The sequence below is a fragment of the Cucumis sativus genome, chromosome 6, assembly GCF_000004075.3.
Source record: "Cucumis sativus cultivar 9930 chromosome 6, Cucumber_9930_V3, whole genome shotgun sequence".
Classification (NCBI taxonomy): Eukaryota; Viridiplantae; Streptophyta; class Magnoliopsida; order Cucurbitales; family Cucurbitaceae; genus Cucumis; species Cucumis sativus.
The window spans coordinates 17,601,629-17,624,016 of NC_026660.2; the positions used below are offsets into that span (position 1 = coordinate 17,601,629).

The window sequence follows — 22,388 nt, forward strand, 5'->3', positions numbered from 1 at the left end:
GTTTAGCCAATCTAAGCCATTCCAATCTTAAGCACCTTGGAAGACTTTATATCACTGCATCCTAATTTGCCTCTTTGTCCCTATGTATTATTAGTGGTTTCGTCTCATCTCCAAATTCTTTTATTTGAGTCTTTTTAGCCACGTACCACAGCTGCACTGCACTCATCTTTGTGGATCTTATATTCTAATAATATTAACTAAAAAGAATTTAAATGAAAAAAATTAAATTATTATGTGATAAACTATAATTTAGCAATTGAAGAGGTATATAAATGAGTGTATCTTGGGATGGATAAGAGATTTAATTATATTTTTTTCTATTCTGTGTTATTGCCCGTCAAACAACTTTAACTAGGAGCAATTTTTTTCATATGAATCAAATTGACTTCATTAAAAAGTCACCTTGGTCACCACTACCTTGATGCTTTACCCTCTTATGTTTTTGTATCTTCTAAGCTCCTTGCCTTTTTATTTATTAGTTTTCTGAGAGACATTCATGAACCACCTAAGGAATTGCATCAGTAGAAATCAAAGATTCGAACTACAAAGGGTATGATTGAAAAAAAAAAAGAGAATCTACTTGCTCCCTTCAGAGCCTTCGAAGCTAAAAAATGTGATAGGACATTATTCCATCTAATGAACATGTGTTGGTAAGAAATATCACCAAAAATTTGCTCATGAAGTCTTCGTCTCATGGATAAAAAGGAAGGAAACTTCGATTAGATCCAAGACAGAAGGTTAACCACCTCCAAGCAGTTAAATTTTCCACATTGACAGATCAAAGATGTGAAAGGGTAAATACACGCGAGAGAGGCCTTCACAAATAGTCATGACTTCAAGGATCTTGATTCCATTGCATCTTTTAACGAGCTTGTAACCAGCAAGATGAACTCACCTCAAATGGGTCACGAACCACCCAAAAGTTCCTTGCTTAATTTCACTTATTACAACACTACTATCATAATAAATTGTGGTATACTTAATCATATCTAAAATACACCCCTCGTTTTAAAAGAACTATTTGAACCATAAAAGTTATTTTTATTTAACAAAAACTAGTTTAACTTGGACACCATAACTCCACGGGGGTAAAGTTTATTTATCTCAACATAAATTTTCATTACAACCTAAATTTGAAAAATATCTTAAATAAGATATATTTTAGACAATTTTATAACCATGAACATACACTTGCTGAATATTAATTTGAATAAGCATCAACATTCGAACAGCAAGTTGAAAAGAAAAGGAAACCCAACCAAACCAAACCTAAAAAAAAAAAAAAGTCATACTTTTACCTCTTAGCTTTATCATAACCTCAAAAAAGAAAAAGAAAAAACATGTAATAGAAAAACAATATACCCCACAAATGAGAGAGTGGCCATAAACCTAATAAGCACACACAAATGAATTGTAGTAGTCAAGGTGGCCCAACAAAACAAGAGTAGATTCCTAGGCAAGTCCATGGTCTATAAATGTATGTATAGTGGGGGCTAATTAGAACAAACAATGACTCTACCCTACATATAATGACGACCTTATTTCTACAACACACACTATATAACACACACACAAATATATTTATATATCCTTATTATTATTTATTAATATCATATCATATCATATCCTCCTGAAAAACAAGAATCCAAGGCTCTTTCTACTTATCACAGTCAATCCTGACGACACATCCCTTCTATTATTTTTCATAGCCCTAATTGAAGGTCGGTCATAGCCTTCCCTTTCTAATCAATGCATGGTCTCTCTATCTCTCTCTCACCACTCTCCACACCCTCTTCCTCTTCTTTCTTTTCTCTCCTAGTTCATATTTATTTTAAGCTCAGATCAAAGTAATAATATAAAGCCCCCCCACATGGCCTTACCTCCTAATTTATTACTACCTTAACCTCGTCGGCCGATGATATTCTCTCTCCAACCACGACGCTAACCGTGGTTTTGTGGTTTCCATATGATTCTCTTGTCAATGGCAATGGCAATGGCAATGGCAATGACATATTCCCATTTTGGAAATAGGAGTTGAAAATAATGAGCTACGGGGAGTGATTAATTATCTTTTGGTGTCAGGGAGTTAGGGGAAATATCTTGTTGTTGTTTAAAGTGGGGCGTTGAATATTGGTTGTTCAAATGAAATAAAAGAAAAAGTTAATGACTTTCAGCATTAGTTTAATTTAAGAGTAGCCCCCACTTGAATGGTGTCGACTGTTGACTTGTTTTCATGCACCAACTACATTTGGAATACATAAATTTAAGGACCAGCCCAAGAATATGAAAGAGAGTTTGTGTGTAATTCCCATTTTGACTCGTCTTCCTATCCCATTCACATATTTTATTCTGCCCGACGCCTATAGTTCCAATTTCTAAATCCTTTCTGATCATTCAGATTTGAAAGATTGTTTAACGTAACTTTCCCAGAAAAAAATAATAAAAAAAGTAATTTATTTATACATGTCAACTGATCTATGCATGTTTTGGGTTCAATTAAATAAGTTTTTTGAACATTAGTACAAGATTAAAATTTAAAATGTGAATAATATTGTTTGTTTAGATGAACAAAATATCAAACCTCTAACCTTTTTAATCTAATAAAAGTGTAGGTTCAGTGTGGTTTAATGCAATAGATTGATGTAGACTCCAAATTTAAATTTCTATCCTCTTGATCGGTGATACATCTATATCCTTTAACTAATTGAACTATATTCAAATAGAATAAAGTCGGTAGAATGATTAGAGTCGACGTGCAAGAGAAGAGTAGGGTTGTTTAATGAGTATAAAAATCATTAGTAGAATTTGAACTTTAAAGAGATCAAAGAGATAATTCAAATTGATTTTTTTTTTTCAATTCAACGGGAAAAAGAAAGGCATCTTTGATCTTTGATCTCTTTGCATTCAATGCCTTCTTCCATTGACCCACCAATCCGTTAACTTTCAATTTCTTTTAAATTTCTTTTTCTTCTTCTTTTGTCCTTTCTTAAGACAACCAATCGTCCGGAAAAGTTGAAATAATTCTAATAAAGTATTTGTCTACATCAACCCCTTCATAACTTAGTTTATTCATTTAATTTCTCACATTTTCTAAATTCTTTCCAAAAAAAAAAAAAAAAATCATTCCCCTCTCTTATATCTTAGACCCTTCTCAAATTATTATTACACTCATTATTGTTATTATTGTTATTATTATTTCTCCTTGTAGCTCTAATAACAAATGTTTGGAATTGAAGAAGTTATTGGAGAACTAAATAGAGAAGATGATCATGAAGAAAAAAGTGGAAGTGGTAAAGAGTTCATCATCAAGAAGCACCATAGATTATTGCCACCAGGTTATAGGTTTCACCCTACTGATGAAGAACTCATTGCCTTTTATCTTGCTTCAAAAGTCTTCAAACCTTCAAACTTTGATCTCGGTGTCAACATTGCGGAAGTCGACCTCAATAGATGTGAGCCGTGGGAACTTCCAGGTAACTTAATGTACGTGTGTGTGTGTATTACGTACTAGCTAATTCAAAAGCTTAAGGTAATGATGAGTTGTTTTTGTGTTTTTTTTAGAAGAGGCAAAGATGGGTGAAAAAGAGTGGTATTTTTTCAGCTTAAGAGTGAGGAAATACCCAACAGGATTAAGAACAAATAGAGCAACAGTGGCTGGTTATTGGAAAGCAACAGGAAAAGATAGGCAAATTCATAGTAGTTGTAATGGAGTTAAGCTTGGAACTAAGAAAACACTTGTGTTTTATAAAGGAGGTGCTCCTAGAGGCATTAAAACCAAGTGGGTTATGCATGAATATCGCCTTCATTCTGATCTTGCTTCTCCTAATGTCTGCAAGGTGGGGTTCATTTTCTCATATCCATATATCTTCACGTTTCGTGACTGAATTTTATGCTGTTCCTTTACATTAATTACTTTAGCTTCCCTTTTTGTTAATCTTTTAGTTAGACTGTTTCAAATGAATAATTTCGATGTTTTAAAATGATGGGTTTTTAAAATTTAGTAACTTCTTAAACAAATGATAAAATTTTAGTGAAAAAGACAATGAGAAATGGCCAAATTTCATATATTTTAAGCCTTTCGTATCTACTTTTTAAAGTTTCTTTAGTTTATAAAGCTTTAATTGACTCTTTCCAAAAATCAAGTCAAGTTCGAAATTTCTTATAAAGAAAATAAGTTTTAAAAATTTGTTTATGTTTTGAAATTTGACGAAGAATGTTGCTCTTTTGCTTAAGCTAGATTGAAGAAAATGGTTGGACGAAATCCCAACCTACCATTTTTTTTCTAAACGAAACTGGAAATCAAATTGTTACTGCAATGTTAGCAAATTTTGTAACATGAAGAGATCAAAGGGGTATCTTTCTTTTCTTTTGTATTTTAATTATATTCTTTCAAATGATCTTTTGTAGCAGGACGAGTGGGTTCTATGTAGAATAATTCACAAATCCGGAGAGAAGATAAAACCTAAATCGTCCTTCCAAGAAACAGTTCCCTCTCCCATCTCTCTACCATCATTGTTACTCAACGCAACTCAATCCATAAACCATATCAACATCCAATCCCAACCACCTCTACACAACATTCAGCACCATGAAAATGGCCTGGAAAGCTTCATCATCAACAACCCACACTTCATTTTCCAACCCAACCTCTTTCCATTTGGCTTAAATAACCACGACCCACATTTGACGACACCACCGCCGCCGCCACCATCAATTCAAATGACCGACACGAACTATCACCCCCATTTTAACCCATCCTTGTTGCTCGACGGCGGCTGCGACAGCCAGCAGGCCTCCAGTTTTGGTGTTGACAGTGGCGGCACGTTGGTCGACGTCGCTGCTTATAGAGGTGCTCGGGGTGATCAATCCGATGAAAATTGGTCCGGAGGGTGCTGATGATTGGGTGTCAGTCTGTCAGATGTTTTGTGTTAAGATTATTATTATAATTATTATTATTATTCTCTACTACACAGATCCCGAAGCATTATTCTTCTTACTATTTTGCTTCTGTTTGATGATGCTCCAAGATCGATGTTATAGTACAATAATATTAATATCTCTACTTCGGACTTGCTTTATTTATGACATTTTCGTAGAATTGTTTGCATATATCCATGTTCAACTTTTCTTTTAAATGATCATTGTATTTTATTTATTTTTGAAAAATATAAGACACTACTTCAGTTCTTTGGGTTTGAGTTAGATTATAATCTAGGGCTCTTACTTTTCAAATTAAATAACTTTAGCTCTAAGTTTTGTTTTTGGAAACACCCAAGTGTTTATTCCTCACATTTTCTGTTAGTTATTATCAGAAAGTTTACTAGACATTCATTAGTGTAACAATTTTTTTTTTCTCACTCTTCTCTTCTTTTCATTCTTTTAATCTCCAATACTTATTGAGTCTTAGGTAAGAAAAGTTTTTTTAATTATTGTTTTTTAAATGAAAAGTTGATCATACTTGTCAATTTTCATTAGGTACAACAGATGTTGTACAAGAGACTAGTGTAATCAACTTGCACCTAATTATTTTCTTTCTTTCTCCTTGTACTCCAAATCTTTTTCGTCTCATGATTGTCCAGCCACCTATCGGTGTTGGGAAAAAGGAAAGAAAGAAAAAAAGAAAAACAATCCAATGTCAAGCCGTGTGTACAACTACAACGCAACGATGGGCGGTGGCGAGGTCGGAGATGACAACAGCGACAACGGTTGAGAAACATGGAGCCCAAAACAGATCAAGGTCCATCATGTCAGTAATATATATAAAATAACTGCATGTGGACTAGGTTGTAGCATTGTAGGTGAGAAGAAAAAATATATCTTTGTGGGAAAAAGAAGAAGCAGTGGGCAGTAACAATTTCACTCTCTCTCCCATTGTGGCTATTTTTGCTGAAGAAGACGATGAAAACCTCATTGTTTCTCTTGGTGTTTTCACTGCTTGTATTTTCCTTTCTTTCTATTAGAGAGAGTTTGAATGTTATTGTAAAATTAAGTGATCCATGAGCATTTTTCCATTTAAAGAAAATTGATAGAAATTATTCTTCGACCATTGTAAACTCTTGACAGTTTCTTCTTCAAATCATTTTACCGGAACCTGTATCGGTAGCAGAGAATTGGATATAGCTCACACATTTGGATGAACTACTATAAACAGGTGTCATCTCTATTTCCTTAAAACTTAGTTTACTATTGTTCTTATTTGCTTTGGAAGCTTAGATTAATTAGTTTATTTATTAGTTCTTCTTGAGCCTACAAATTATTATCTCAAATTGTATTTTTTAAGAAAAAGATACGGTTTTTCCACTGACGCTCTTTTAGCATTCTTATTATTTCCGTTTCATTAATGTGGTATACTGTCACTTAATTTGGATTCATACAGTATTAGCTCCTATTAATAAGTGCTATTAATTTTGAAGGAAAAAAAAATACAAGGAAGAGAGGGAGAAAGACTTTTAAAAATAAATTATTTAGTGGTTAGAAACTTAAAGAAAATTATTTTTTAACAGACCCAAACTGCTACTAAAACTGAAGATCCCAAATGCAACTTTAAACCATACATTAGAAATTAAAAGTGTATTTTCTTCTATTAATTTTGTTCTTCTGGCATGGTTTGGGATGTGGCTTCAACAGGTTTACGGAACTTATTAAGAAGTTTTAGTATTTTGGTGTTGTGATCCGTTGTTGATATATATATCTATCTATATGTTCGTAAATTTTGAAGGATTCAACGTTGATATTAAACATCCGTAGATATCTTCAACATCTTTTATAAATGTTCATAAAACATGAAAATATATATTTATTCATACCCCTACTTTGACAGTAAAAACAACTACTTAATCATTAATCTAAATAAATCTTATAAGTTTGGTAAATTACAAAAGTACATATTGATATATCCGTATATTTATTTATATAGTCGTGAGATTGAAATCTTTTTAATTCTCTCTTTTTAAAAATTGTTCTATTGCTTTATCATCTATTTCATTTAATAAAATACTTATGAAATTCAAAACAAAATAAAGTCTATAGTTTGTAACTAAACACTTGATTTTGTGTTTTGAAAATGAGTTTGTTAGAATTTAAGTGCAATTTTAAAGAAGGTGAAAAGCTCATTCGGAAAACAAACATATATGGCTTTTTAGAAACAAAAAGTAGAAAATAAAGCCTCGTGTGGAAACAGAAGATAGTTGATATTTTAACGCTATACAAAATACTATAAAAAAATCACATTTCGAAACCGTAAAAAAGTGCTATAGAAAACCTTCTGTAACAATTTTTTTATGCAAAGATTTTAGATGTTTTTAACATGGCTTTTATTATTGAAAGTTTATGTAAAAAACATGAAGGTTTAACATGGGTTTGATATTAGAGTATATGTGCAGTGTTTGAACTTTATATCATAATGTCATCAATCCTTTTAAATTTTAATTTACAATGAAATTTACAGTTTAATTTGATCTGTTTGTAAAACTGATATTTTGTGTTTTCCTTTTTGGCAACAAACTGTACAGCTTTTTCTTTTTTTTTTTTCCTTAAGAGGTTTGGTTAAATTTTACCAAATAGAGAGGAGGATTTCTAGAGAGTTTAAACAATGGGTACTTGAAATTAAGAGCAGTTGAAATCAACCATCTGTCATCTTCTGTCATCTTCTGTCATCTTCATTTGATGAAATAAGTATAAAAAAACTGGGATCAACATCCCTCCAATGGCTTAATGCATCATTTGACCATATCATAGCAACAATAAAAGGATAGAAAGATGGTTGGCTTAGCTTGCAAAATTATTCAAACTACAATGGTCGAATAGATAAGTAAAAGAATGTTTGAAAAGAACATCATATTATTTGTTATTTACTTGTATCCTTTTACTTGGATAATTTTGATGAATGTTACTTTTTCCATATTTAGTAAAAACAAACTCGTACATGAAGTTGTGACTTCATAAAAAACTCATTAACCTATTTTCTATTGTTCAAATATAGATGGAAAAGAACACTCAATCCTTAAGTTTCACTATATACACCCATTGATTCAAACAAACAAATAAATCAAATACATACACAATTTGTAGTTTCAAATATTTTGTAATTCTTAAACAAGTAAGTAATCAAGGAGTCTTCTTGGAATGGGCCGTTTACATGTGACCTTCAATTCATCACTTTCCTTAAAAAGAAGGAAAAGACATTAATGTCTACCTCAATTAACACTACACTATTACGTTTTTCTAATTTAGGTATCTCAGTACTTTCATCCACATTTCTATATTTACATACGTTTGGTATCCATATAAGAGGTTGAATAACATAGAAAGAAAAACAAAACATTACTAATATTCCATATATATACAAATTAAATTTTAATTTCAACCTCAAAGCGTTATTCTCTAGACAATTGCTGTAAATTTAATTAATAAATAGAAAAGGAGGTTAAGAAAACAATAAAATTAGAGTGAAATAATGATAGAATCTAACTCATAGATCAGAGTAGTGTTTAAGCCACACTGCCAAGTAATCTTAGACTATATGTCTCGTTGTAAATCTCTCTCTATGAAATCATAAACAACATTTACTTTTACAAAATATATATTATAATACATATTATATGCCCAATACATAATGACTTAAGAAACAAGTGACCTTTTTTCACTTACTAACCCATTTGTGTATATGTGTTGTCCATGTGTACTACAATCATACACCTCTTACTTGTCATGTGTCATACAAATATATACTATAGTGTTCATGTAGTTCATCTCACCTGACTTGTTTTTTAGTCTATAAATAAAGGGTTTTTTTTGTGAATCTTGTGAAAAAACACACATTATTAGAGAGAGGATCTGTAAAATTTTGAAGATAATGGAGAATTTTGGAGAGAAATTTCTTTTGCATTAGGGTTAAAATAGGGCCATTCTGAACAAAAAAAAGAAAAAAACAAGTTGTATGAAAACTATTTACAAAAATAGTGTAAGATTTAAATATAATTTTTTAATTAGTTTTTGTAAGTTTCGTATTAATTGGTTTGAAGCTAAAATCGCATCGAACAGCAAAATGCAAAAAAAGAAATTATTCGAAACTGAATCGAACTGTTCATGTGTGTCAAACCGAATCAGTTCAGTTAAATAAAACCGAACCGTTTATGCATAAATAAAACCGAATCGTTTATGCATAAATATTAGAATCAAAATCTTTTATAAACATTTATACACAAATAAAAGTCCAACAAATTTACAAACATAGATTAAATTAATTTGTGCAATAATTAAGTACAAGACATACAGAAGTTTCAAGCATTGTCGACATTCTAATTAGTGCCTACAATATACAAAATTTAAAGCCACTATAAGAATTAGAAACATGATCTTTTAACTTTTAAAATGAAAATAAGGGTTTGTGTGCCAGAAGATGTCGTTTTCGTCTTCCTATGCCCTTCGAGATACACTTCCAATATTGTCTACCCTAAATAATTAGTTATACTTTTATATATGTACATATAAATTTATCATACCTAGTAATTAATATTATTATTTAGTAGTTAAATAATTATTTTCTTTTGAAATTTTAATAATGGCTTATTCTATTAATATATTAAAAGTTGATAGAGTTTTCACGACTAATTTTACAAATGAAATACAATAAGAATTTATTTTCATACATTCTTAATAACATTATAACATTTTCATGCACAACCAAATACATGCATTCTTAATTTTCAACCATCTTATTCTCGTTCCAATTCTATCGATTCAACAAGGTTGTATTAGAAAAGTGAAGTTTCCATAATTAACTTTTTTGTTTTAAAAAATGCTTATCAATCGTTGTCCAACTTGCTTGTGCTTCGTTTTTTTTCAAATTAAATACTAATTATTATTAATTACTATGTTTTTTCTAGTATAATTACTAATTATTATTGTAATGGAGTATATTTTTTGGTATAACATCATATTCCATATAAAAATACATTTGGCCTATTAGCTCATGTTCCATATGAGGATGCATGGCATGATTTAGACAGAATTTCGACGGTACAAAATTTAAAGAGGATGACACGATATGATAGTAAATTCTAAAGTTGAAGGTTTGGATGTATGTGTATATATATATTTGTCAAGATATTAAATAAATACATGAAATACGGGAGAATCGAACCTCTAATTTCAAAGACGATAATGTAAACAATATGTTAGTTGAGTTATGTTCATTTTGACTGTAGATTCAATTCATGATTAATAGATGAATCATTTATTAAAAGTAAAGGTGAATGGAGGTTCAGAATTTTTATTTAAAATGAGATAGGGACAAGAAGGATACATCTTCTAAAATCAATTATTATCTGCCATAGCTAGCAAATAATATACCATTTTTTTTTTTGTCATGCAACCCATTCAAGATGATGTTATTTCTTTTAAATTATGTTCTCGTCTACTATCACATAAATTTGTATAGTTTTAAGTTTATTTAACAAATTTATTTCTGATATTTAATCAATATATTTGTTAAAATAAATATAAAATGAGGAAGAATCTGTATTAAAAACCTTGAATAAATAAAAGGAAAAAAAAGAAAAGTGAGGATATTTTCCTAAACCCTAATTGATCTTCATTCTCTAGATGGAACAAAATATAATTAAGGAGATTTAAAAGAAAAATTCAACACGTTCAAATACAAAGAGTGCATCTCCAATCCAAACTTAATTAATTAATTCCACCCCTAAATTCGGGCTATAATAAAGTTAATTAGAATTAATAATATCGTCATAAGATCTTTAAAAGATAGTATATATCATTTTAATATCAATCAGTATGAAACTTTGGAACGTTGTGTGTGTGTATATATATAATATGATACCTTTGCTTCTCCACTAATAAAGGTAGAGATCTTTTTTCTTTTCAAAATAATAATAAAAAGAAGAATATATAAATCAAATGCATAGATCTGATTGATTACACCTTACTAAGTTAACGAAGTTTTATTTATTTATTCATTTTTAAGATCAGTTTAGCACATAAATCTTCCACCGATTATGTCACAGTTACAGTTCATATTTTTTACCTTCAAATGTTTGGGTTCGGCTCTTAAATTTTTTTAATAAAATAAACTTAACCATGTATAGTTTAAATTTGTCACTCCATATATACTAATCTCAAACTTAGGGATATATGTTACAACTAATTAATTAACTAAACTTATATTTATATTCATTTATGTTTTCGCCATGATTATAGGGTAGCAACATGTTCAATTGTCTTGTAAGTTTATTATATATTACAAGAGGGAAAAATAGTTCATACGTTATACTAACTTCTTCACTGTATCCCCGTGTGATTTCATAAACTGTGGGAGCATCATATCTTCTTTAAACCTTCTAACTCGACTTTCATTACTCTTTTTGATTTTGTAAATTAACGTCTTTAACATTTGTATCCTCCATTAGTACTTGTCGTGTGTATAATAATTTATACGAAAACAGATGTAATACATGATGGTGAACTACCCACTTCCTTCTTGAATATTTAGGTTCTGGATTTCAACGAAGATCTCTCTTTCTTTTTTATATGCAGTTGTTCTTCGGTCGTAGACGTTGTATCAACAAGAGGCCTAGTTGGATTTGAATCTCCCAGTTATTGGTAAAGTTGAGAAGAAAAATGAGAGAAAAAAATTCAGATATATAATTAAGAACATGTGAGCCTCAATTCTCTCATGTTCAAGAGTGTTTTTCTTCTGTACAGAGAGGCATTTAGAAATAACACCTCCGTTGTCTCTTTTTCTTTGTCTACGTGCATGCCACTATTTAAAAAATGAAAAGAGAATAATTCAAAATAAATCTCCCTTTTCACTAAATCCCTTTTCAGTGTGACATGGATACAAATGTAAGTAAATATTTTATTAAAAATAATAATAACAAAGACAAATTGATATTATAAAATATGTGGCTATTTGTTAATCGGTAACATAAACACAGCTCAATAAATGAAGTATCTATAATAAAACTTTAACCAAAATGAGAGTCAAATTTAGATGAGACTAACTTATAGTATATTTAGGAGGTCACATTTGATATTTCTTATTTGACTTTTAGGTTTTAGTTTTTTGAAAATAAGCTTATAAACATGGTCATATGCTCCAACTTTGTTGTTTTGTTATCACTTTTTTTATCAATGTTTCCAAAATTTGAAAGTTAAGAAAAATAGTAGTTTTGAAAGTATTTTCTAAAAAGCATTGGGCTAGATCTATTTAAGAAATATGCAACAGTACAGTCTAAGAAAATGAAAGGTGCTAACTCAGAAGCACAGTTTTGAATGTTTAGGAATGAAGCAAATGATTTAACAAAGATAAGGAAGAAGAAATATAATTTTATTTTGAAGAAGAGAGTTGAAATGGCAAGTTCAAACTTCAAAGGAGTGGTGACATGGATCCACATGGAAGATGATGTGACTGTACACACACTATGAAATGATTCATATTCTGCATTTAATTTTAATGATGATTGATGCCTGATTGATCACTCTCCCCGCCCTAATTGTATTTGGCCCGTTACCTAATTTATATATACATTTTTCTCCTTTGATTTTGGTTCAAGAAAACCTCTACCAATCTGGATCCTCAACCACTTTCCTCTCTTTTAATCACTTCAACTCTGTTTTTCTTTTTTAGTTTGCATGTTCTTTTTGTTCTCTTCTTTTTCTTTGGTGGGTTCCTTCTCCATCCAAAACTTGAGGAGGAAAAAGAGAGACCCATTTTGGCAAAAAGGAAGAAAAGCTAATAAACTATAAGAGAAAAAAAAAAAATCAGAAAAGAAAGCTTTTGTTTGTCGATTCCGCATTATCAGTATAGCAATACCCAGGTCCTGTTTTCACTAGAAAACATACTTTCCAACTTGGACTCTGGATCTTCATCTTCATAAAATCCTCAAGGTTCACTTCTCTTTCTACTTATTGTTTGAAATGATTCTCTGTAACCCATTTGTTTATTATTAACTTCAGTTTTTAAGGGGAATGAATGAGTGTAGTGAAGTTGGAGGATTTCATTTTCTTTTCGATTTCAGAATTAGTTCGCACATGGGAATCAGAATATTTTGCTATCTCCGTGTATGTACGACATGGGGGAGGGGGATGAGAGATTTGACACATTTCAAACAAACCCACTTCCCATCTTTGATTGAATTTGTATGAAGTTGGTCAAATCACTAAGCATGTGTGTGTGGACCATGAAAGATAGAGCTGTAGAATGAGATAAAAGGGGTGAAGGAGAAATGGGAAGTGCTGTTCGTCGTTGATTGATTATTTCTTTCCCTCTTTTACTTTTTTAATGTTATTTTCATAAAGTTGGTCGATCGGATCGATCCCACATCCCACATCCCACCCTGTCTTTCAAATGTTAATTATTAGTATAATAATGATTAAAAATGGCATCTGAAGCTTGTTGACGAAAGACAAAGAGAAAATTAATAACAGAAAACAGGTAGATAGAGAGAGTTTTGTCTATATTCTCAATAATCCGTCCAACTAGCCAGTTCATAGTGCTCTCAATTCACAGAAAGAAAGATTACTGAGCCTTTTTCACTGTCCATTCTCTCTCTTTCCAGACTATTCCCCATCTTCAGCCCTTTTGTCCTCATGCGTTTTTCTGCCTGCGATATGTTATCTTTCCTGTCTCTGTCCCATTCCCTCTCCTGGGTGTCTCCTTTTTCTCCCTTCTGAGCTCGCCTTTTTGAGTAAACTATCTCAATTTTCGAGTTGTCCACTGTTTTTCCTTTACAATTGGGCGGTAATGACTACTACTCTGGAGTTTACTGTTTCTAGCTTAGTTGGTTTTGCTTTTCAATTCATTCTTGAAGTTTTCATTTGATGTTCAATAGGTTGGCAGAGTGTCACAGTTTTGTTGGTTTTTGGAGGTTCCTAGGCTTTAGGGGGATAAAGGGCTTGATGATTGATTCACTGAGATCTATTGTTCAATAGTTGCCTTCTCTTCTTTGAACTTCACATCTTTCTCTTCTTTCTTCTCTTCGCTTTGGTGTTGCAGGTGTTAGCTAGAGCTAGCTATTAACTTGGAGACTCTCTGAGACCCAATTGGAGCTCGGATTGAATAAATGAAGGGAGCTGTGCTAGTGGCTCTTGCTGCTTCCGTTGGGAACTTTCTGCAAGGATGGGATAATGCCACCATTGCTGGTACTCCTTCACTATAACTTCTTTCACTCTTTGTATTTCTCTAAGTTTCATGCTCTTGTTGCTTCTTCCTTTCGCTGAAAACTGTATTCAATGCCTTTGTATATCAGGGGCTATGGTCTACATCAAGAAAGACATGGTCCTCAATTCTTCAGTGGAAGGTCTTATAGTGGCCATATCTCTCATTGGAGCTACAATCATTACTACATGTTCAGGACCGGTATCAGATTGGGTCGGTCGACGTCCGATGTTGATACTGTCATCACTGCTTTATATTCTAAGTGGTTTGATCATGTTGTGGTCGCCTAATGTGTTGGTACTCTGCATAGCTAGGTTGTTGGATGGATTTGGGATTGGTCTTGCTGTCACTCTTGTTCCTGTTTATATTTCAGAAACTGCCCCATCAGAAATAAGAGGATTGTTGAATACTCTCCCACAGTTTACTGGATCAGGTGGCATGTTCATATCCTACTGTATGGTATTTTACATGTCGTTGTCAGTCTCAACGAGCTGGAGGTTAATGCTTGGAGTTCTCTCAATCCCATCCGTCCTCTATTTTATACTAACAGTATTTTTCTTGCCTGAATCTCCTCGATGGCTGGTTAGTAAAGGGAAGATGCTTGAGGCAAAAAAGGTTCTCCAGAGACTCCGTGGCATAGAGGATGTTTCAGGTTCATATTTTTATTCTTTATTTAATTTCAGTTCTGATTTTCTATGGTCTTTTAGCTGTGTGCCTTATGATAGTGTGTTTTAGTCATACACACATGAGAACCAAGATTCTTTTATTGATTAAGTTTCATATTCCCATAGCATTCTTTTTGTCTTTGATTTCAACAGTTGCTTGTGTTAATCCTTTTTCCTGTGAGTGCTTCATTTGCTTACCACACTATTAAAATGTTTACGCCATGCCATTTTCCAGGTAGTTAATGGACAAATTTTTTAGTATGCAAACTGTCATACGTTTACCTAGTGGTAAATAAGGGCATGAGTTATGACCGCTTAGTCCTTCCATTTTCCGGGTAGTTAATGGACAAAATTTTTAGTATGCAAACCGTCATTTGTTTACCTAGTGGTAAATAAGGGTATGAGTTATGACCTCTTAGTCCTTCAATCCATGGTATTTAATCCATGATGTTCAAGTACCTAGGACTAATATCCTACGAGTTTCTTTGACATCCAAATGTTGTAAGGTTCGACAGGTTGTCCCACGAGATCAATCAAGGTGTGTGTAAGCTGACCTGAGCACTCACTAATATAAAAAATTGGAATAATGAATATGTATGATATCCAAGATGAGAAGAAAGTGATAAATGTTGAGTGCTGTTGAATTTCTTAGAAATGAAAACAAGACAGGCAGTGAATCCATAAACCGTCTACTTTAGTCTCCATATCACATTACCAATTATATATGGAAGAGTGCATGACATGGAACGAGTTTATTAGGATATTTCTTTAGCTTTAGAGAACAACTCCGTTTTTAACTTTCTTAGCATGTTTATAATATTTCTGATTTATTTATCATTTGCTTTACTGAATGTTATCAAGAACCTGAAAATTGATAAGTAAAGACATTTGAACATCTTGGTATTGGGCTTTTGAAAATTTTCCTCAGCCAGCTTGCACTACAGTGTTACTAGGAACTATGATGACTAGCTTTAGAAATGAATGTTCTGAGTTTGTATAATGAATCATGTGGTTTCACATACATTAAAAATACCAAAGCCATTATTTTCTTACAAGGTTTTTGCCTTCCTCAACAGGTGAGATGGCTTTGCTAGTTGAAGGTCTTGGGATTGGGGGTGAGACATCCATAGAAGAGTATATAATAGGTCCGGCTGAAGAAATTGATGGGGACATAGCTGATCAAAAAGATAAAATTAGATTATATGGACCTGGGGAAGGCCTATCTTGGGTTGCTAAGCCTGTCACAGGACAGAGTTCTCTCGTGCTTGCATCTCGGCAAGGAAGTTTGATCAATAGAAGTATGCTTATGGACCCACTCGTCACCCTTTTTGGTAGTGTTCATGAGAAGCTCCCCGAGTCTGGAAGCATGATTTTTCCAAACTTTGGCAGCATGTTCAGCACGGCCGAACCTCATGTGAAAAATGAGCAGTGGGATGAGGAGAGCCAAAGAGGAGATGACTATGCATCAGAGGCTGGTGGAATGGACTCAGATGACAATCTGCATAGTCCACTGATTTCGCGCCAAACAACCAGCATGGATAAAGACATCGTCCCCCCTCCTTCCCATGGTAGTATCTTCAGTGTGAGGCGCCACAGCAGTCTCATGCAAGGAAATATCGAGACAGTCGGTAATACTGGGATTGGTGGGGGCTGGCAGTTGGCATGGAAATGGTCTGAGAAAGGAGAGGATGGCAAGGAGGGCGGATTTAAACGTATTTATTTGCACCCAGAGGATATTCCTGGGTCGCGACGTGGATCTATTCTTTCTCTTCCTGGTGAAGATGTCCATGCAGATGGTGAGGTCATCCAGGCTGCAGCATTGGTCAGCCAGCCTGCTCTTGTCTCTAAAGAACTTAAAGATCAGCACCCGGTTGGCCCTGCGATGGTTCATCCATCTGAAACTGTTTCAAAGACTCCAATATGGTCTGCTTTACTCGAACCAGGCGTTAAGCATGCTCTAATTGTAGGAATTGGAATTCAGATTCTTCAACAGGTACTAAAATACTTGCTCTTGGTTTTACATATAAGTGCACGTCATTTTCTTGCTGGTTTCAAGTGAGGCAAAAGCTGGTTCTCTTGCAGTTTGCTTTTATTGTGTTTAAAGTCGAAGTGACTGAACCTTGGTCTGTTTTTCAAACTGATTTGCAGTTTTCTGGGATCAATGGAGTTCTTTACTATACTCCTCAAATTCTTGAAGAAGCAGGTGTTGAAGTTTTGCTCTCAAATATGGGGATTGGTTCTGAATCCGCATCATTCCTGATTAGTGCATTCACAACCTTCCTGATGCTTCCCTGTATTGGTGTGGCAATGAGGCTCATGGATGTTTCAGGCAGAAGGTAGTTTTGATTTTTTTCTTTCATATAATGTCTTTAGAGCCCATTTGATAACCTAACTTTGAAGATTTTTATTTATAATCGAAATTTGAAAAGTAAGTCAAGTAATGACATTGTTAAACTATTACTCGTTTATTTTTCTTTAAAAAAAGGGATAAGAAACAATGAAATTGTTTAATTTGGTTTATTTATTAACATGAAATTGTTGAATATTCACCATCATAGAGCCTCAAGCATACTTGCTAGCAACATTTTGTTATCACTAAATATGAATTTCTAAGTTTACTTATCGAATTCTAGCTAACAAAGTTTTTGTGTAGGTGGCTCTTACTCGCAACCATCCCTGTGCTAATAGTATCACTCCTCATTCTCATCGTGTTCAAGCTTGTTACAGTGAGCACCATCGTCAATGCAGCAATCTCAACCATATGTGTGGTTGTTTACTTCTGCGTCTTTGTCATGGCATATGGACCAATTCCAAACATCCTTTGCTCAGAAATTTTCCCGACAAGGGTCCGTGGCCTCTGCATTGCGATATGTTCTATGGTTTTCTGGACCGGTGATATAATTGTAACCTATTCTCTGCCTGTGATGCTTAGTGCAATAGGTCTGGCAGGTGTCTTCGGCATATATGCCTTTGTGTGTATAATTTCATGGATATTCGTCTACTTGAAAGTCCCAGAAACCAAAGGCATGCCTCTTGAAGTCATTGCAGAGTTCTTCTCTGTCGGTGCGAGACAAGCTGCGAAAGGTAGTAACAATTGAGTTGAGGATGATGCAAATTGGCAGTCTTGACTCTCTATAGAAACTTCATCTGTTCCTTCCCAGATTGGAAGCAAATCTGCTCCTTGCTGCTGCACTATGGAAGGATGAACAAGAAGAAAACAGCAAGTCCAAATTCTTTTCCTATGTTGAATTTTGGTTTAAGTTTATGTAATTTGTATGCATCAATGTATTCGAGATTGTGATTGGTTTAGATTTTTGAAAGCTTCTCGTCTTTGCTCTTAACTTTTTAAGGCTTTGGTTTGATTTTGATTTAACACAAGCTGGAGTACATATATTTTGTATTATAGATGCCTCCACCAGTGAACAATAGTTCTAACTAATAAAATGGCAGTCTGGCATCATAGTTTTCTTACTCCCTACTATATTAATTTTATTTAAAATATATACATATATACATTTTATGTAGAAAATATTGAAATACTATTTTCTTACAAAAAAAAAAAAGAAAAATGAGATCACTGAAACTAACCTCAAGGGTTTGCTTGTGATTTTTTCATAGTACAACATACCAAGCCAACAAATCTAAAGGTCTAAAATAAGTCTCGTGGATGAGTGATGACCTTCAAGCCAAACAATAGAAAAACTATATCTTTTATGGGTGGCTAAAACATGCCCAAACATTGTTACACTTATGATCCAAAATAACCATAGATAGATCCATTTCAACAGAGCTCTTGAATAACATCGATGGAAATCTAGATTTCATTGATGACTAGTGTAAGGACATTTTCCAGCTAAAAGTATTCTAAAAAATTGAATAAGTTTCCATTCAAATTGAAAAAATGCTAGGTTGAATGGACCTAAAAGTACCATTAAACATAGCACAAGCCTTAGCGAGTTTTGCCAATCCGGACATAGCAAAGTGACTCCATGGCAAAAATTTCTCGTATGTGTCAATGAAACATTTAAGTTTAACTTGGATGAATTTCGTGATTTCAAATAGATATTTAATACTTTTTGTTTATGTCATATAATTCCATTTTTAGAGTTTAGAATATTATTATTTAGATAACTTCCTCATCTAACATTAGTTAATTTTCTAGTGGAATTTTAAAACCTAGCTGGGAGATGGAAGAGCAAACAGATAACCTAATTACTTCACAAACTAATTATTCATATTCTAATTGTTTTATATTTATTTGATTATTCTTTAATAAAATAATTTAATTATGTTTGATTAAGAAAAAATGTTATAAAACAACAAAATTGCAAAAAAATATTTTAAAATATAGCAAAATATGAAGATTTCAATGGAGAAATTTTTTTACCATTTTTTCAATTAATGTTGTATAAAAATATTGTCATACAATTACTGTTATACAAAATTCTTTTATAAAGATGTGTCAATATATTTAATAATACTAAACTAAATCGTTATCCTATAGTACACACTTGAACATTAATTATTTGCATATTCTTCGAACATATACATTAGTCATCTTAGACATTTAAATCTCAAATATATAATATCCACACACCTATGAAACAGCATCTCTATCTGTCATCCAAACAAACAGAGCATAGACATTTCACGTTACCAAGTCTATTTGATTTGCTGTGGTAGTTAAATAGATTAGTCGCATGCCTTACATAAGAGCTGCATGAAACTTAACATAAAACTAAGTTATAATAACAATCATTATAAAGGAATTGCAAGATGTAATTGTTGAGACAATGCTTATCGGAATAGAATAGAAACAATGGAAATGAAGGTAAATACATCTCAGAAAGGAATCCCGCAACTGAAACTACTACATAGGAAGGAGAAAGTTCAACTTCTGTTTCTTATATGTCGAGTCTCACATTCCATCTACCATTGATGTCAGCATTCAGTGTCCAGTTATTTTCCCTTATCTGAATGTATGGTATCTGTATGAAAATGGTGAAATTACGTGAAATTTTCAATATACAACAAAGCAAAACAGACCAGTAAAATTGCTTAAACGAGGAATGATATATAGCTGCCATGTTAGGAATGATATATAGCCCCAGGCTTAAACTAGAAAATAAAGGAAGTAAAGTATACCAATCTGCATTGGTTAAAATTCTTTTGGAAGTAAAATCCAAAATGAAGATACAAAAATAATCGGCACAACATACTTTTGGTTCATGAGGCTACGGTTTCAAAACGGATACTTTATGTCCCAAGCTTGGTAGTTTCTAAAAGCTTGTGCGACCATTTGGGGATGGTTGAGGGAAGTCATTTTAAACAGACTTTACTAATTTATAATAAATTTTAGATGTGGCATTTTCAAAATTTTGGTTTTCTATCCACTTCCCTTTTCTCCTCCATTTCTCAATCTTTTCTTCTTCGACATCATTTGCAGTCGTCTTTCACCAGACCATCCTCACTTGCTGGGAATGTGATTCAAGTCTTCATCGACCTTGTGACAAAGAACATAGTAAACCCAACCAACTAAAGAGGTATCTTCTTCACAAGGCGATTTATAGAGCAGAAAAAGTTGACTCGACGAATAGAGAAGGATCAATAAACCTACGAAAAAGGAGTTACTCGAGGAAGAGGATGCTTTTAAAGGATTAGGCCTCCACACCCTAAAATCCTTTCTCCCCCGTCTAAAACCACCTTTAGCCTTTTAAAACCTTTCCTTTTATCAGGTAAAGATAAAGCTTTGCATCTAATAAGCGACTGTCTCCTTATTTACCAGATGACAAATATTTACTTTATTTGAAAATCCGCAAGAAAGTCTCGGATGTGATGCTCACTAATATTTTAAATAATTCTTTATTATTTTTTTTTTTTAAGGATTCATTTGAGAGGGCAACTCAAGCGAGCGTGAATCTACATTCTTTGAAGTTTGGAGAGTCGGCTGGTTAAATATTATCTTCAGCTCTGTTTAGTGTTTACATACGTGCCACGGGACGTCTAAGTTTATAGTGGGCAACTTCCTGTAGTATGAAAGCTTCATGGTAACATACTTAATAGGCATTGAGTTTGAAACCGTCCTCAAGTTTCTTTTTATTTCTCATGCCAAAAAAGATTATGCCATTATTGTAAGCTTTTATATGAACAATGAACACGATGCCTCCCAGAATACTCGATTCTGTCTTTAATCAAATTGGAAGCCATGCCCCTGTCCAACAGCCATCTAAGTCCAATCAACAGCCAAAGTGGAAAAAGATAAAGGAGACAGGTTCCCTCGCCTCAAGGCCCCAGAAGCCAACATTTCATTCTTAGGTTCACTACCAACTACCAAGAACAAGGAAGATGGGCTAAGACGTGGATGATATACAAAGAGATCTTCTAAGTTGTTTTTTCAAATTGTTATACCGTTCTGACATTTTCTTTCCTAGAGCATGTCCACAAGATAATAAATCATGAGATAACATAAAGACAATCAAATAACATATAGTATAGAAAGAAAATATAAGATAAGACATAACACTTGAACTGACCGCTAAAAAAAGAAAAGGGTAAATTACTCTACCTTTTCGAACACTTCATATCCTACTTTGACTCTTACATCTTGTTCCCTTTGAAAATTTAGTACACCCAAAGAAAATTCAGCAGCTCCTTTGTACTTAAACTGCAAAGAAAACAATGGAACAAAGTTTGGTTGCAAAGGAAAACAAAAGAAATACGAAGTTCACACTTTTTTTTTTCTGTGTCCTGATGAGATATAATCATTCATCACTAACCTGCTTAAAATCCTTGTCAAGATGAGATTGCCCTTTAATAGTAAATCTCAATAAACCATCGGTAGTCACAGGAAAAGACATTTTCCCACGGCCAACATAATGAAGTTTCTTATATTTATCATACTGCACTCCTAAACCCGCGCTTGCAGACAACTGCATTGGACTTACAATAATAAATAGAAAAACAAAGACTTGCACCAAGTGAATTGGTTGCCAAGAAAACCTTACATCCGGGTAAAACTGTCTAACGGAAGCAGCGAGAAGACTCGGTTCTCCTATTCTTGTATCTAGCTCGCCACGAACCTTTAAACGAGGAAGAGAAAAGGGAAAATGTAACAATGTAACAATGTAAGAACAAAGGTTTGTAAAATCCAAAATTCTTCAAAATCAGCAAACGGGTTCCCAATCAATGTGATAACAGAGCATAAATCCTACCAAACACACAGTTAAAATGGCAGTTAAAATGGTTAAGTGAGAAAGTTAAAGAAGGAAAAGGTGTACCTGCAAGAAAACGTTGGAGTCGAGAGAAATCTTCTCCTTGGCGTGGATTCTTAAGGCTCTGGAGTCTGCGGCGTATCTGAAAGAAGTATCCATGGAAGAAGAAAGGAGAAGTGAAAAAGGAAAAGCGGAGATGGAAGTGCAAAGAAATTGAAAATGAAACGATATCCCTGGCTAAAACCTATAAACCCCAAGCTGCCATGGCTATGCCCGTTTGAGAGCTTCCTTCTAATCCTTATGAGCACAAAATTTTATCTTTTTCCCATTCCT

General features: G+C 33.1%; 3 protein-coding genes across 6 annotated transcripts; 2 read left to right on the plus strand and 1 right to left on the minus strand.

The window, feature by feature from the left end:
* The first annotated feature begins 3,102 nt into the window (after positions 1-3,102).
* On the plus strand, positions 3,103-5,135 carry LOC101209131 (protein CUP-SHAPED COTYLEDON 3). Of its 3 annotated transcripts, none has more exons than XM_011659029.2 (3): positions 3,103-3,473; positions 3,565-3,836; positions 4,408-5,135. In XM_011659029.2, the coding sequence occupies exons 1-3, from the start codon at positions 3,221-3,223 to the stop codon at positions 4,894-4,896; spliced, it is 1,014 nt and encodes a 337-aa protein (XP_011657331.1). In that variant the 5' UTR covers positions 3,103-3,220; the 3' UTR covers positions 4,897-5,135. The 3 variants fall into 3 exon arrangements, with proteins under 3 accessions (XP_011657331.1, XP_011657330.1, XP_004144293.1); XM_011659028.2 differs by having other exon boundaries at positions 3,110-3,473; positions 3,562-3,836; XM_004144245.3 differs by having other exon boundaries at positions 3,113-3,473; positions 3,562-3,836; positions 4,411-5,135.
* A 7,519-nt stretch (positions 5,136-12,654) lies between these two features.
* LOC101218469 (monosaccharide-sensing protein 2) lies at positions 12,655-18,315 on the plus strand. Of its 2 annotated transcripts, none has more exons than XM_011659031.2 (6): positions 12,655-12,909; positions 14,018-14,163; positions 14,271-14,831; positions 15,921-16,837; positions 16,993-17,180; positions 17,498-18,032. In XM_011659031.2, exons 2-6 carry the CDS (start codon positions 14,085-14,087, stop codon positions 17,940-17,942), a joined length of 2,190 nt encoding a protein of 729 aa, XP_011657333.1. In that variant the 5' UTR covers positions 12,655-12,909; positions 14,018-14,084; the 3' UTR covers positions 17,943-18,032. The 2 variants fall into 2 exon arrangements, with proteins under 2 accessions (XP_011657333.1, XP_004144248.1); XM_004144200.3 differs by lacking the exon at positions 12,655-12,909 and adding an exon at positions 13,320-13,762 and having other exon boundaries at positions 17,498-18,315.
* A 1,175-nt stretch (positions 18,316-19,490) lies between these two features.
* On the minus strand, positions 19,491-22,388 carry LOC101218230 (outer envelope pore protein 21, chloroplastic). Its single transcript, XM_004144199.2, has 5 exons — positions 22,122-22,388; positions 21,849-21,923; positions 21,621-21,773; positions 21,410-21,508; positions 19,491-19,832 (listed from the first exon to the last, which is right to left on the minus strand). The coding sequence occupies exons 1-5, from the start codon at positions 22,212-22,214 to the stop codon at positions 19,749-19,751; spliced, it is 504 nt and encodes a 167-aa protein (XP_004144247.1). The 5' UTR covers positions 22,215-22,388; the 3' UTR covers positions 19,491-19,748.